The following is a 16,816-nucleotide window of genomic DNA, read 5'->3' as shown; positions in this document are numbered from 1 at the left end:
CAAGGCAGCTCATTGATTTTTTCCGTTTGATCTTAACTGCACAGTATTATGCTGTAGCATAATACTGTGCAGTATTATGCTACAGCATAATACTGTGCAGTTAAGTTGAGTTTGAGTAGAAAGGGGATAATAAACATAATGAACAAGAAAGCAATTAAATCTCTCGATCGTATTTGATCATCAACAGAAGACATTTAGAACTGTTTAAGTCGTCTTTGAAAAAATCAACTGTTACTCAAGACTTCAACGAAATTGGTTAAAATGAATTATAACAACATCCCAACAATGAATTCCAGATTCTTTAGTTAAATCTAACTCAGCGACTGAAACCAAACCGTCTAGAATCTAGAGAATTACTATAACACCCGACAGGTCCGGATTGAGGACAACCTTCCTGATAATGAATTTCAAATTTATATTTCAGTGTAGATATTAGTTTACAATCTTCCCCTATTCATTGTTGTTATCAGTCATTTGAAAGGTGGGCGAATTTGGCAGTAGTTGGCAAATTCACGCTTCGACTCGACTGTCGACAAGATTCGTCCTCTGTCTTTCACTGCAAGGCAATTAGTAGAAACCCAGAGCTCAGGCATTTATAATTCACCACCAGACTAGCTGATTTGAGACGCCTCCAAGCTCTGGTTTTCAACTAGTTGCCTTCCAGTGAAAGAAAGAGGGCGTATTTCGTCGGCGGTCGATGTCGAAGCTTGGTTTTGCAACTGACTTATCTTTGGTATTTGGTTTATCTTTGGTATTCGAAGATTGACAGCTCTGTCGATCCCATAGATGGCGTCTTCGTAAGGAAAAATGTCATCGTCCTCACTTACACACGCTTGTCTTTTGGGGACAGTTGATTCCAGCAATGCATTTGTGGTTCAGCCCAGCAAAACTGATGATACCTATGGCGGGTTGAAACAGCGCTGTAAACCATAAATGCGTAGTATTCGTACTTATTTCTTTGAAGGTAAACATAACAAGTACATTTTTCATTATTTGAAGAAAACGACAGGGTTTCACCTATCGGAGTTGTATTTGCCACTAGGTTGTCCTTTCACTCAATACCAATATTGAATCTTGGTATCAACCAAGATTAACGTTTTCTAAAATATGAGAATCTATATCTTTCAGACGTCGAAGGAAGAGTTGAAAGCTATGGAAACCAAATACTGGCACTGCAAACAACATCTTTAACTATCATGTAACCTATCGAAGGAAAATTAGATGTTCTGAAATGAATTACGAGTATATAGTAGAATAAAAACAGGAAAATGATTTTCTGAGATTGGTAGTGGTTGATTTTGTGGGTATTTAGTGGGTACAAACTATAAAACTCCTGCCTTAATCATTTTTTATGATCTTTGACATAAAGAAGCTATCACTCAATGATCAACTCAATAAAATGCTCACAAAAATGCTACAAAACAACTAAGAAAACGGCGAGTCTGGAAAATTCTACCCTACCAAAATTACTAGAACAGTATCAGACCGGTTACAATTTTGATAACCAAATTGACATCATTATAACATAATAGTAACTAGCAGTAGCTGTCAATAATCAGTTTATATTTTAACTAACACATTTTTCAATACGTCAAGACCCAGTAGGTACTTCCAAGTTGATTTCTGTAACATCGGAGGTCTAAACTAAGATAAGAATTCGAAGCACCTCTGCAGACAAATAATAGGACCCTCAATTAAACAAGTCAGACATAACTTTGGATTTTCTGTCTTCTTCGGAAGTGTTTTTTTTTCTTGTCAATAAGAGAAACATTAGAACTTCAAAACTTTGATGTCTTGCGGTTTAGGATACGACTAATATCACATAAAATTACCATATTCGTAAGTGCCAAGTGGCACTATTTCCTTCACTAGCAAAAACCCGTCAAGTATTCCAGTATCGATATTTGGTGATTTGAATTTCCACAATGTCAACTGGCTCAAATTATGATGTATCAATGAGGGGCAAGTTCGTGAAGCCGAGGCTTTTGCAATAAGCAGCAGTCTCAGATTATAAACAAGTCAACAAAGATTTCTGATCGAGATGGAGAAAACGCCGTGAAGACTCATAGGGTTGTCTGAGTGAATTACAAATTAGGGTTGAAAAAAATCCAAATCACTCAAAGTCTGGCATTACAAATCTGCTAAATGGGAAGATCTGCAAGACCACTTCCGAACTCTTCCCTGGCTAGCCGTTTGTTTCAAATCTGATAATCCTCAACTTGTGGCTCTGAAGTAACATGTTTTTTTTTTCAATGAAGCGACCTACTAAAAACAAATCATTGTTTGACCAAGTCTGTTAACGTTCACAACAAATGAATAACCGAACGTGAGGAATCGCACAACCAGAGGAATAGAACAAGTTTATTGCCTGTCCCACGGTCCTAGATTTTTCTAGTCTTCAATTCCACCACTTACTCAAGTGGATGGTTTATTAGCAACAACGATAAAAAGTTACTTACCGAACATTTTGCATGCCACTCTACAGTTGACTGTCAGGGAAAAACACTATATCTGATGTTAGATATTACTTTTCAACAGGGTATTGTTAGACGAATACTAAAACATCACATCACGCTTGAAAAATGCACCATTGTTCTGTAGGCTCTTCACCTCAGTTTGTCTTACAACGAGGGATTCCTTCTTGTTGGATAACCATTCAGGTTCAGCTTATACCCACAACGGGCAAAAAAAAAATCCAAAAATTTATAGACCAATTGCTTCAGTATCAGTATTATCCAAAATCATAGAGAAAGCTTTTAATTAGCACAATTTTATGTATTTGGAATGCTCTACCATCTTGATTCATATTGTCTCCAACACTTTTTGTATTATACATTAACGATATATTAGACTGACAAAAGCACACTTGTCTCTTCTTTGCATTTGAATGTTCGAATAAGAGCTACCATTGAACACTTAAGAAGGAAACAAGACGTTTTCTATCTTTTGAAAGCAAATGGAATTTGAATCCAAAAACTAAGCATCGGTTGTCTCTGAGATGGTGAATATTTCGGAACCGGACCTCACAATATCAAGTCACACAATTCCACTAACTGCGTTGAATAATTTGGTTGGGTGTCAGTTTCTAAGATGATTGGAACGCTGTTAGAAACCAGAAACTCTACACATCTAATTCCCTGTTACTCACATGTATGAAACTCTACCTCCAAGCATACCCTGAAGCTGCTAGATTTTCTGTTCAGAAAAAAGCTAGTCGCTTGACAGTTGGTCATCTTAATACACCTAGAGTTACGTTTTTTTGAGAATTCTGTGGCAACAGAAAAAATGCATTCATAATCCAATAGCAGATAGCGATATTTCCACCTGTCAGAGATGTTATACTTAGTACTAGACGCACTTGTAGTGAAAGTTGTAGATAGAGACAGAAAACAATTTCTTATTTTGCAGCCAATGTCAAAGCTTGACATTGCACGCCCTCTTTCGGGACACTCGTTTTTCTGCGATAAGCGTTATTTGAGTTTTCTGTCTATTCCATAGGTGCTTGGGGGTTCTTCACTTGAATGTATTTCTCTCTCATAACTTTGAATATTTCAATATTTAACATTCTCATTTTTTGGAAAACTATTGTTCTTCATATCAATATATTGGGCAATTTGGGAAATTATAATATTTACCAAGAAATTTTCGATAATGGATGCTCCATAAAAACCAAACACTGACTCGATATTTTGATCCTTCTTTTAAATAATAATTGAGTGGAAGAAAAACTATAGTATTAACTATGTCGAAAATTCATTCGTACGTAGTGGGTTGGAAAAAAAACCTACTCTTGCGAAACATCAAGAATATTCACTATTTCCATTGAATAATTTTATAATGATGAAAATTGATTCTGAACTATTTTTTATCGATTTGTTTCGTGCTGTGTATTAATTTCGTGAGGCGATCCGCCGGTCCTGTCTTCAGATCTCTTCAAATACCCTCCTATCGGAGGCAGCATCATCAACCGGTTAGCCTTGAAATGCGGCCGGAGACCCAAAGAACGAAAGAAATGATGGTGAGACCAGTGACTTTTCATTGGAGTAAGGGAATCGGTAGGGTAGGTATTTTTATTCAAACAATTGTATTTATCTCGGTAATCGATACTTTACTTCTCAAATCAATTAAACATTTCCGAATAATAAGATGATTTAAATCATTATTTATAAACTGCTTTAAGATGGCTAACGTCTGAGTACCTATTACAGGAATATGATGCGAGTCAAAAACGCATGGATTCTAACCCTTTTAGTGTAATGTGAACACTCGTATATGATGGAAATAAACTTTTTCGTGTTTGTCTCCACATATAATTCCACTATGTCAGTATAGTTTGTGAAAGCATAGTGTGAATAATAGAATTTGAGCATGTATCTAGTATTGGATAATAAAAGAAATATTACTCTCGTGGGGATTCAGAAATAAATTTATAATAGCGGGTTCATGCAGCATACATAATAACTAAACCTAAGACTAAGGTTAAGAACTCGAGAGTTTTCGTCTGTAACGTCTGTAACATAATAACTAAACCTAAGACTAAGGTTAAGAACTCGAGAGTTTTCGTCTGTAAAACTTCAAGTAGTTGGTTTTTAGTATAGTAATCTTCAAAATACAAATTGTTATCCAATAAAAAACCTTGTATTTCATCTTTCTTCGCATTTTCATTCAGTACTTTGATGAGATGTAGCGAATGATAGTGAGCGTTGTCACGAACTATTACACTATTCGCATCCAAATTTGGAATCAATGTGTTTTCAAACCATTCCTCGAAAATATTAGCTTCCATGTTCTTATGATAGTCAACATTGCAGTCCTCAAGTTTTTTTCCACATATTTTCAAAGGATTCGGAACCCATCCTTTACTTCCTTCGCAATGCACAATGATTAGTCGCGATCCTTTGTTTGCAGCCATATTAGGCGTACACATTCTCGAACCATCTGTCCACCCTTTCGTAAGTGTGTCGTTAGTGTCATACCAAGTTTCGTCCAAATAGAAAATTTGCCGTTTTTCTTGTCTATATTTAGTTATTTGTTCTAAGTATTTGTTACGCAATTCCATTATTCTTCTGCTTTCCGTAAATGCTTGACGTTTGTTTATAATTTCAAATATAAATCCTAGTTTCTTTATCCAATTCTGAAGAGTTTTGTCACAGCAGCTCACGTTATGGCTCACGAAACCAAACTTGAGATGTATATTCTTATATACATTTAAACATACTCTCTGTGTTCCAATATTTAAATGTATCCGAATCTTATTCATTGGTATCTCTTATTCGCATTGATCACCATCGCTATTGGAATCACTACACTAGAAAAAGTGTGCGTTGTTATCACACTTGTTATTACTATTATTATTTGTCCAAAAACCCCACATTTTGAACAGATAACAAAAATTTTAATTATTTATAACTGCACCAAAATCAAATTTCAACACTCAAATCGCGATCAGGTCCTGAACTGAACACGACGGCGTTAACCATACCCGCATTCCCCGATTTCTATTCGTCACCGTAACATGGCTTCAAATTTAATTTTATGACTCTTCAGCCAATCATAAAACTCGGTTAGTAAAAATTATCCAATATGAACCGCCAAGTCTACAGTCCACGTGGAGTAGTGCCGGTTCATTTCTATGTATTAGTTTTTTTGGTCTTTGAGAGTGCCGCCAACTTTGAATGTGCACAATATCGTTTACTTCGACTATATATGTCTATCTCTTAGAGATAACCCACTATAACCATTTTGTATCCTCGAGAAATGATGACTTATTTACGAAGCGGTTGCAACGGTACCGGCCGGGAGGCCGGCCGCGCGTGCCTATAAATAACGCGTCGAAGACTGCGCTTCGCCCTATAGCACTTTATGATTAGCAGCGATCGCACGCGTTTATCGAAGCTCTCTACAACATACATATTCAGTATCAGCATTGCACCCGTGCGGAGCCAGGGCGGGGCTAGTGTAATATAAAATGAGGAATTGTTATTGTAATGTTTTTTTGCACGCAAGATCTTTTCGACCAAAAACTAGTGTATAAACGGGGGGCACTTTTCTAAAGTATAGTTTCAGTTACTCTTTATTAAGTTTGAGTCTTAGGTATTGTTTCATAAATCCTCTATTAGATTCAAAAATAATGGTTTATTTGGATGTGCAGGGTTGAAACATTTGTGTCAATGATTGTTAGAGGTTAGGACTTACATTGTTTAAAAAAAATCTGTTTTTCCGTTAATCAGCTGTTGTCCACATACGAACGACAACTCTCAGAAGTTGAAAAACTTGTGCGAGCTAAGGACTAACGAGGTCTTACCTTTTAACGTGTGATTCCTAACACGGTTTCAAAAGCGTTAGGTGAATATCGAAGTATCACAACCGAAATCTCCCGAGAATCAGAAAAAAAAGAAGATAGTAAAAAATCCTATGAAATAAAGGAAGGGTATTTAATTTGAAAGTATATGAACGCTAATTTGTGAAAAAATTGTAATCTGAAATGGAAACAAATTTATGACAACGTAATTTGTTAACAATATACACAGAGTAAAAATGAAAATGGAGATTAAAGTGAAAGAAAATTTGAAAAAATAATTAAAACTAAGTTACTTTCAGTTGTTTGTATCCACAATCATCATCGGATGATGTATGACCTATTCCTGGTATTTCTAAACTATTTACGGGTCATTTGGGTTGCTTTCCTGTTTTATCTATCCTTCTGGTTTTCTGTTTCAATGTCATGTAGCCCGTTTTCCCGCTTCATCTGAGGAATCTATACGTTGTGGATATCTACACTGTTATCACTAAATACCATCGTCCATAGATATTCTAATTCTATGGACGATGTAAATACGTGGATGTTCAACATATATAATGTGTTTTATAATTATCCTTAGATATTCTGTGGAACAGTAAAAGTATAACCAAAATTGAGTTGCTCTGAAAAGAGCACATAAACCAGCACATAAACCACATTTTCAACAAAACATTCTTCAACATTAATTAATCTCAAACTAACCTGAAAAGAGAAACAACATTTAAAGCTATTGCTTCACCAGTTCCTATTAATTGTTTAAATTGCAATATCTTCTTTAACATAACTAACATACATATTCATCACATGGAAACATGAGACCCACAGAACCATAGATTCCATCAGTTATTACGCGGCAAATTCAAACTAAATGAAGTGTCACTCACTTCGTTTACACATATACGCAGCTTCTTTGAACTTTCTTTCAAACCACTATTCCTCCACGTTGATGATTTCGACTTTGGAACACTTGATGTTATGTTGGTGTGTCATCTGACTTAAAGAAATGATAACATTGGGTTTTCTTCAGTACTAATGTTATGAAAGGTCTCAAGCTGTTGAGGAGTTGCAGAAAGGCATGCAATATAGTTTTCTTGGAATTGTGACTGAACTAATTGATCCTAGGGCCCAGGTGTCGAATGACTACTATTTTTTAGTATTGTTCTATATACTACAAATGAAAACATCCAAAAGGCATAGTAGGTTCATTTTTTTAATTATTGTCAAGAAATCCATCGCTAGATATTTTCACTATCTACATTGAACATATCGATTTTTTCAATTCGATCAACAGTTATGCAATAAGTACTCCGAAAACTGGTTTTTCATTTTTCATTTCAAGCTTCTCTATGCTAAACGAAAGTCTCTGGAAAAATAAAGAGAAATGATTTCAAGAATATTTTCCCAAAAGATTCAATTCATTTCTTTTAATGGAATGGAATGATCGTACTGGACCATTTAACAGGGGAGTTTATTTGTATAAACGGAGTGTAACTTCGCTAACAGAAATGGAAAAAAATTGAAGGTCTGTTTACAAATAAATGTCACGAATTTTGAAAAGGTTGTTAGATATGCACTGGTCGTTCAACAGATGTTTCAAACAGCACGGTATTTCGGTGTGGTCGTTTGAGTCGAGTCGATATTTCAAAATTCTCAAACAACCAGTCTCCAAAATCATCGAGGTCGAGATATTCGTGTAAATACCCAGTGCATTTCTGTGAAACAATAAACTTATGTCAATAACGCTAGAGTGTGAAAAATATGTTGGGTTTGTAGGTACAACAGAAGGCTATTGCCGAGGTTCTCAATAAGCAGGATTTTTTTTCATATTTCACTATGAGAATTGAACATCTTCCTGTTCGTTCTGTTTCCTTAGAAGTGGAAACAAATTGAAATCGTGGAGAAAAAAACATAGTTTTTGTAAGGTCTCAAAATGAATTCTTTATTGGGGTAAAGTAGGATCAGACGTAACGACAAAAAATAGACAACTGACCCTAATGGAGGTTTAATTAATTTCATAGGCACATGTTTGATAGACACCAAAAGCTCTCGATAGGAATCACACGTTAAAAGGTAAGACCTTGTTAGTCCTTAGCTCGCACAAGTTTCCCAACTTCTGAGAGTTGTCGTTCGTATGGGAGCGACAGCTGATTAACGTTAACTGAATTTAAACAGATTTTTTTTAAACATTATACATTTTTTAAAAGCTTCAAAAACCTTCAGATTCTCGAGCACTCATGATGTACCATTTTCATCTTAATTATACTAAAGCATCTAGAAAGTTCACTACATTCGTGGATGAAAGTCAGAGGTTTTTTGCAGTCTTTATGTACAGTTAGGAATCACACGTTGAATGGTAAGACCTCGTTCGTCCTTAGCTCGCACAAGTTTCTCAACTTATGAGAGTTGTCGTTCGTATGGGGGCAACTTCTGATTAACGGAAAAACAGATTTTAAACAGTATACAATTTTTAAAACCTTCAAAAACCTTCAGATTCTAGAGCACTCATGATGTATCATTTTCATCTTAATTATACTAATGCATCTAGAAAGTTCACTTCATTCGTGGATGAAAGTCAGATGTTTTTTGCAATCTTTATGTACAGTTAGGAATCACACGTTAAAAGGTAAGACCTCGTTAGTCATTAGCTCGCACAAGTTTCTCAACTTCTGAGAGTTGTCATTCGTATGGGGGCGACAGCTGATTACCGAAAAAACAGATTTTAAATAGATTTTTTAAACAGTATTCACACAGTAAAATAGCCACTCAAAGTGAAAATATTTGAATTTGATGCGTGGCCGGATAATTAAAATAATTGTACTGTACTATAGGTACATATACTAACTCGGCAAAAAGTTACATGAATATTTTTTTATTTTATCAACTTGGCATAGTCAAGCCCCAAAAAATGTTGAGGAAAACATTTATATTGGAAAAGAATGTCTACATGAATCAATACAAGAACGAGCAATAGCTAGTAATTTATATTTTTACTTCAAAACAGTAACTAAAAAAATATGCCAACTACACTAAATAATGAGTAGCTTCGAGAATCCAATTATGTTACCTATAAAGAAATTCTTGAAACTAACACAACCGTCAACAACGTGTGCCTTAACACGTCTGCCCGCGTTTGGGTCGCGTTGTCGGCGATGGCACTTCATTGCTTTGACCGCCCCTCCACCCCCGCGCATTGTCTACCGTTATCTTATAGTAGACGCGACGCCTAATGGCTTACTGCGTTGCGTCAAAGTAATGTTATCGTGAAAACTTTTAAACTATTCGTCCAAATTACTTATTGTGAATGACAAAGTTTATCTATATGAAATACTTAAAACGACAATTATATCAATTTTTATAAGAATTTGAGAGATATTCCAAAATGTGCATTGTAAAAAATGTATCCAATTTAATTGTATTTATGGCTCAGTATTTTGCATATTATGGCTACCACATAAGAGGTAGGTAGATATGCTATCGCGGACTTTTATTTAGAACTATTCAAGATAAACAGTCTTACGGTACATTATCTGCATGTAACTCCAACTGTTACTTAATCTTTATCGTTTTATTCAGTACCGGATTAGCCACGTAGCAAGAGTATCAAATGCTATGGGCCCCGCGACTTAAGGGGCCCCGCGGTCCAATGCCTGTCAGACCGTAAAAAATATCAATTTAGATAGGAGTGTAAAAATATTTTTTTAGGCTATGCTTCAGTGAGAATCTGAACCTAAAAATCCACCTGAAAATCTATAACTAGATTTCGTTACGTTAAATCTTATATGACATTAATCATTTATATTGTATAAAAATATATTTATTAGATAGAAAATTAACCAATTGACACGTTTTTAAGTCTATAAATCAACACGTTCATGTAAAAATAGTTAATTTTACTAACTTTTAACGTTAATGTCTTAATATTTATGGTGTTGGAAACACTACAACCCCCAATAAATATTTTTTTTCGTAATACTCTTGAGCAGGTCCCCTTTGAAAATTGCGTTCATTACTTTTCAGTTTGATTATAATCGCTTACTATATAAGGTAATATTTTTTGAATGATACTGAACAACTTTTCACAATGAACTTATGTCGAAAAACTGAAACGAATTTTCAGTCTCCCATACAAAATTTCCGATTTATTTCGAGAAAAAGACGAACTGTTTATTTTTTTAATTCAGTCATGATCTCTGTTTGCTTGATTTATTATAAAATATAAAATAATTTCATAAATGAATATAGCTGACCTTTTTTTTGGATCGATTATCATATCGATCATATTTCGAGATTATTGAGAGCTAGTAACGGTACTTTGCCTATTAATTTAGAGCAAGATGTTTCATTCTAGGTGTAGTACCTACCACGAGAAACATCGGTATCAAAATATATAACAATAATTCAAATTGTTACCACATTTCCAAAACTGGGCGCTGGCCACACCAAAAGTTATGCGTTGTTCTACTTGCACTGCAAAACTGATATTTTCATCGAACGAGCTAGTTGTAACAACCCGATCAAATGAAATAGGTTTCTATCGACTATCAAACAATAATAAAATGCTGTGCGTTTACATTTGGCACAACATAAAAGAACTTTGGAAGGCACTGTAGATGTGAGCCATTCTTGAGAAAATTTGTTTCGACATTGCTTTGAGTACTAGCTTCGTCCAAGGTCCAAGCAATGCGATCCATATTTCCAGATATTGAGGCAAAAGCCAAAGATCTGACCGGCTATGAAGAATATCAGCAACAGACTTCAAGACGATGCAAGCGGAATACAGAGTACGACCATTTCACCGCCTCTATACTCCTGAAGACGACTTTGTTGAAAATGAAACACCTGGACAACGTTTCAAAATTCATGTGTTTATTGTCATTATTGATAACTACTGTCTGCTTTATCTGAACGTATGGAAGCATATCTTAAAATTTTAGATGGTTTTGAAATATTTCGACAGCTGAAATCCCTTACAACAGAAGAGACTCTGGAAAACGCCTCAAGTATGGTCAGTGCTTACGAAGACGATATGGAGAACAACCTAGGTGACGAATTAGTGCAGTTCGCTGAACTGCTAAAAATAGATGTGGCTACTGTTATTGACAGCAAGAAACGAGAGCTTCTGGAACTGTAATTTTATAAACTTTTATCAAATATTTCGTTAGAATCATGTTTCTCAAACGTGGAACTTGCCTTTCGTTGCCACTAACTGCAGTGGCGAACGTTCTTTTTCAACGTTAAGTCGAAACACGATGAGCCAATCATATCACTTTGACGAATATAGAATATCATTTGCCAAAGAAGTCGATATATGAAAGTGTCATCTCTAAATTTACCCATATTGAATCCAGAAAAGTTTATTTGTAACAGCTTTGTTTTATTTAATACCCTTAACTTGAGAACCTATAGCAAACCAAGGGCCTCTTGACAGAATTTGCTACAGGCCCCGCGCTGGCTTAACTCGACACCAAAATAAAAAAAAAACTTTGTAAATTGTAGCCTATATGTTATTCTGATTTAAGAGCTGTATTTATCAAAGTTTCATCTAAATTCGATCAGTCGTTTAGGTGTGAAAGAGTCACAAACATACATTTATCCATCCTCACAAACTTTCACATTTTTAATATTAGCTTGGTGTAGATTCCCAATATTCCTATTTGGACTCCCGACAGAGAGATGGCGTTCCAAGATATTTTCATATATTTTTGATCATCAACACAGAAGTACCAAGGAGAAATGTATTTTATAGAAGGGGAATGAAAAAATGAACACCATTTGCTTAGTTGCAAGGCCGTCGCCATAGGGGGGGATGGGGGAAGCCCCCCTGCTTTTTTCGACTTGGGAAAAAGTTGAGAAAAGTGGGGAAATTTTGGGCCGTGAAGATAGAAAAATATAATAGTGAAGAAATGAATAAAAATTAAAAAATTAAAAATGAGAGAAAGGAAAGGGAGAGGTAATAAAAAAAGGAAAAGAACCAGGAGAAGGTTGGGATTTCCCAACATGCATCCCATACTTTCAAATTCTGATTTTTTTGAAAACTTCAAAAACGTTCAATTTCTCCCAAGTAAGAGAACAGTACACAAATTTTAAAGTGACAATTTTACAAAATTCCCAACTTTTCGCTGATTTTTTGACTTGAAACATTGGGAAATACAAAAAATAATAGTAGAAAACAATAAGCACAATATTATTTGAGTGTTGTTTCCTTTCATTTGTATTGAATATTCCTATACATGGTGGATATGGTGGAAGACCTAGCATCTTGGTCCAAAGTAGAATAATTCCCATTATTATTTTTATAATTACCAAAATTTACTTTTGGTTGTGCATACCCTAACGGGCATAAGCATTCAGTCAATCTATGGATAGCTAAGTAAGAACATTAAAATATTATAGTAGTAACTAATCCCTCGGCTTTAATTTTTTCGAAAGTTGGGTAATTTTACTGGTGGGGTTGGAAAAATTTGAATTCCCTTCCCCCCATGGTTTTTATTTTCGCTACGGCCCTGCTTAGTTGTTCTTTTTTAAATCATATTGATATGGAATAGAATTGACAAAATGTTTTTAATCCAGTGGTCACATTAGCTGCTATGAAAAATAAATTAATAACCTAGGTGTATCATGTTAAAACAATTTAATTATTTTAATTAACAATACAAACATTTTTCAATCGTTGATCTTTGGGTAGTTTTGATTTGCAGTTTTTCAAAGCTGCAGAAAATCCAGTGAACAATCTCTCGTTCATGTCCATTTATTAGCCGATACCATTCTAAAAAGATCACCGGAAATCAATGAGATGAGTTTGGCGGTTTTTATTCTGTTATTAGCAGCATTGCTGAATAGGAATAGCACAAAGAATAGAAATTTCTATGGTACCTATTGTCATTGAAAAATTACAACTTTGAAAATGAATGAACGGTACTTTGTCGATATATTTAATAAGAAACTTAATATATAACTCAAATGTCTCAAAATATTTATAGCTTTCGGATTAACGAAAAGTCTGCTGCCAATTTAATATTGCCAATAAAGACTGGACATTCAGTGTCACTAAAATTATAGTTTCACAATATACATGATTATTCCAATTTGTTATTGATAATATCCAAACAAAAGAACCAATCAGTAACACTATTATTTTCGTTTTCAGGTACATCCACAGCAAAGAAAAACCATTCAAATGCGGGGAATGCGGAAAAGGATTTTGTCAGTCAAGGACCTTGGCAGTTCACAAAATACTACACATGGAGGAGTCGCCTCATAAATGTCCAGTGTGTAGCAGATCTTTCAACCAGAGATCTAACTTGAAAACCCACCTTCTTACTCATACCGATCACAAACCATATGAGTGTAACTCATGCGGTAAAGTTTTCAGAAGAAATTGTGATTTACGCAGACATGCATTAACACATGCTGTTGGCGACGTTCCTGCAGATGGTTTAGGAGAGGAATTTATGGCTGGAGATGATGTAGAAAGGGAAAGGCTGTCTCCAAGACCAAGAAGTCCGTCAGTAGATTCGAGAGACGATAGAGATATCAGAGTATGCTCTCCCACACCAGAAATAACACGATGTCATGAACCCTGTTCATCCTCCAGTCCTTATTCAATGAGACCATCTATGGATCGACACCTCGATATAGATGATGACGATGATTTGGAAGAAGATCCGGAAATTGATCCAGGACAGGAAGATTGTGCTGATATTATAAACGAAAATCCTGAAGCTGCTCCGGCACAACACATTCATGTCCCACAACTACAAATAAGGCGAGATCTACATTCAACTTTGCAGCAGAAACCAAGTACAATAACTGGAGAAACAATGCAGTCAAGCTTTTTTGGTTCCTTCAGAAAACGTTCCTTTGATCAAGATCGACCCTCTTCGATATATAGTTCTATCAGGGCACAGACTCCTCCCATGAATTTGAGGATGTACCATTCAAGTTCACTTACTTCCCAAAATCTTCGAATGAATCGAGAAATGCATCCTTCACCCGTTCTTAAACCACCTGATTGTGAATCGTCTATGATTTTCGGGTCAGTTATGCAAAATTCACCAAAAATTATTCAAGAACAAAATATTGCTAGTTGTAGCAACATGGCAAGTGATCTGAGCATAAAGAAGAATGAGGATCCTTTGATAAGGCCTCCGTCCCGACCACCGAAACCTCCAAAAAAGACTGGATTCACTATAGCAGATATAATGGGGAGATAATACATATTTGGTCGTTTCTACAGTGGTTCTTTTCCAGTGATGATAAAGTTTATTTTTATCAAATGAAAGTATTGTTGTTATTGACATTTTGGAGAAATAGACTCTGAAAAACGTGTCAGAAGTAATCCATGAAATGACTTTCAGTACAAGTCCAATTGAATATAGAATTGAGAATATATCATAGATAATAACATGACTCGATATAACATTGTTTAAAACCAATTTTATGAAACTAATTGATGTAAAATGTATAATTCTCTGAAATATTTATAAGTATGTATGATGTACTTTTATGAATGTTTCTGAATTGATTGCTAAATGTATTTCTCAGCTTCTGTCTACAGAAAATTATGAACGTGATATTTCACCAATTGGTAAAATGACTTTCAAATTTGGTCAAAGACCTGTAATAATAAACTTTTACAATAAACAACTAACTGATTATCGAACTTTCTTGGTATTAGAATAGTTTTTTTCTACATTTTTTGTTCTATAAAAAAACATTTTTACTTCCTCCAGCTTTTTGTTATAGAATTTCAACATGGCCTGAATCAAAAATTTCGTATATATTATACCGATAGTGAATCTTTAATATCGAAGTTTCAATGAGTGTCAGCAGATTTTATATCTTTAGTTGGTAAAAAAATGGAGTGATTTATTGCATTTCATGAATTTATAAGGGTGAGACTTCTGTACATAATTTAGTATATTAGTTGGATAGTACACATTACTACTTATACCGTTCATATATATATTTATAAGAATCTATGTTTCCTATCAGTACCTAGTGTAAATATTAGAAAATTTTGTTTTGTGCATTGTATTGAATAAAACATATCATTTATCATTTTTGGTATACGTGTGTCCAGTTTTAGTTTTTATCAGTAGATGATGGTACAAAACTTGAAGTATTTTTATGTTTTTCGTAATTTATTCTTAGTATTAATTAATGTAAGCAGATTCAATCAAATTAATGTTATAGTGTTCCACTGTGCCGTACTATATTTAAATTTTCTGAAGACTCAAAATAAATCAAACACTGTTCAGTTTTCATTTGATTATTCTACAAATTCAATTTAAAGAAGAATGGTTAATTGCAAATTGAATCATCAATAATTAACTGACAACTGTTGAGCAATTGTTATATAAAATAGGTAGTATATTAATGTTGAGAATTGGATTTTATTTGGTTGGTGATTTTGAGGTCATTAAATCATTCAAAAGTTTGGTACAGACTTTAATGAGCTAGTCTCTTGAAATACAAACTTTTTTATCACCTTTAATGGTTTTTATAGATTGTGTTATACCAAGAATGATTCCGGATGTCAAAATCATTTGAAATACATTTTTACGTGTTTTTGAGAACTGGACAGCTCGAAATTATTTCGTCTTCAGAATATTGCATGACAATTTCCGTCCATTATAATTTTAGTGCTCATTGACTTTTCATGTTCTCAAAGTTTCATTATTTGAAGTACATAATGAATTTTATTGTTTTTTTGTAGTTTTTTATTTGTTGTTTGATCTCCTACTGAGAGTGAAAACCTTATTTCACTGTGTAATGTTGATTTTGATATAGTTTGTTCTTGTGATTTCAAAATTGTAATTAATAAATTTATTGTAATTGATGTTTTTTGTCATTGCCTGTTAGTTTTTGTAATATATTTTTTGATGATTTTTTCAGAAAATGGAAAACACAATTTCTCAACAGGTGTTTATAGATCCATTCTCACCATTGGGATCATGCGACCAACAAAATGCTGTTTAGAAAACTTCGAAATTGGGAGTATTTTCTGAAATTATGGAAAATAAACTGAAATTGTTTACATTTTGGCTTATTTTATTAAGACGAATTACACGTTTTTATTGGCACTTTTTCTTGTAATATGATGGAGCTCTCATATTTTCCATTCGATGTTTTGTCTTCCAGCCACCATCACCAACTTAATTTTTTCTTATGGACGCCATATTTGAAATAACTTTTTGTACTTGTTCAATGATGTACCAATAGTTATCCTTGTTTTTACAACATTCTGAATCATTGACGTCATAGGCAGTCATAGGCATTGACTTTTAAATCTGTCACATTGAAATGACGTTTTGAAACGCAGTTAATCATTTTGAGTATCAAAATTAATTTCACCAATGAAGAAAAACGCGATATGATGATAATTCATTATGAAAACCATAGGGACAATATGAAAACTTCAAGACTGTATCTAAATATATATCCCGAGAGACGGCAACTTCAGTTTTTTTGTTTTATTGAAAGTATTTGTGAGTTTTGGTTTTCGAATCCAAT

The 16,816-nt window shown here is 34.3% G+C and overlaps 1 protein-coding gene across 1 annotated transcript in view; it reads left to right on the top strand.

The window, feature by feature from the left end:
* Positions 1–16,342, top strand: part of LOC111507516 (uncharacterized) — a 74,118-nt gene extending 57,776 nt beyond the window's left edge. The window contains 1 exon segment of the mRNA XM_023162830.2: positions 13,449–16,342. Within this exon segment, the coding sequence (XP_023018598.2) occupies positions 13,449–14,514 (1,066 nt within the window). The 3' untranslated portion in view covers positions 14,515–16,342.
* Positions 16,343–16,816: the final 474 nt, after the last annotated feature.

This window comes from Leptinotarsa decemlineata, unplaced genomic scaffold (genome assembly GCF_025532065.1).
Source record: "Leptinotarsa decemlineata unplaced genomic scaffold, Ldec_3_MD MMD2_tig00004307_RagTag_RagTag, whole genome shotgun sequence".
Taxonomy (NCBI): domain Eukaryota; kingdom Metazoa; phylum Arthropoda; class Insecta; order Coleoptera; family Chrysomelidae; genus Leptinotarsa; species Leptinotarsa decemlineata.
Note: the sequence above shows the minus strand (reverse complement) of the source record. Positions and strands in the feature narration are given on the sequence as shown.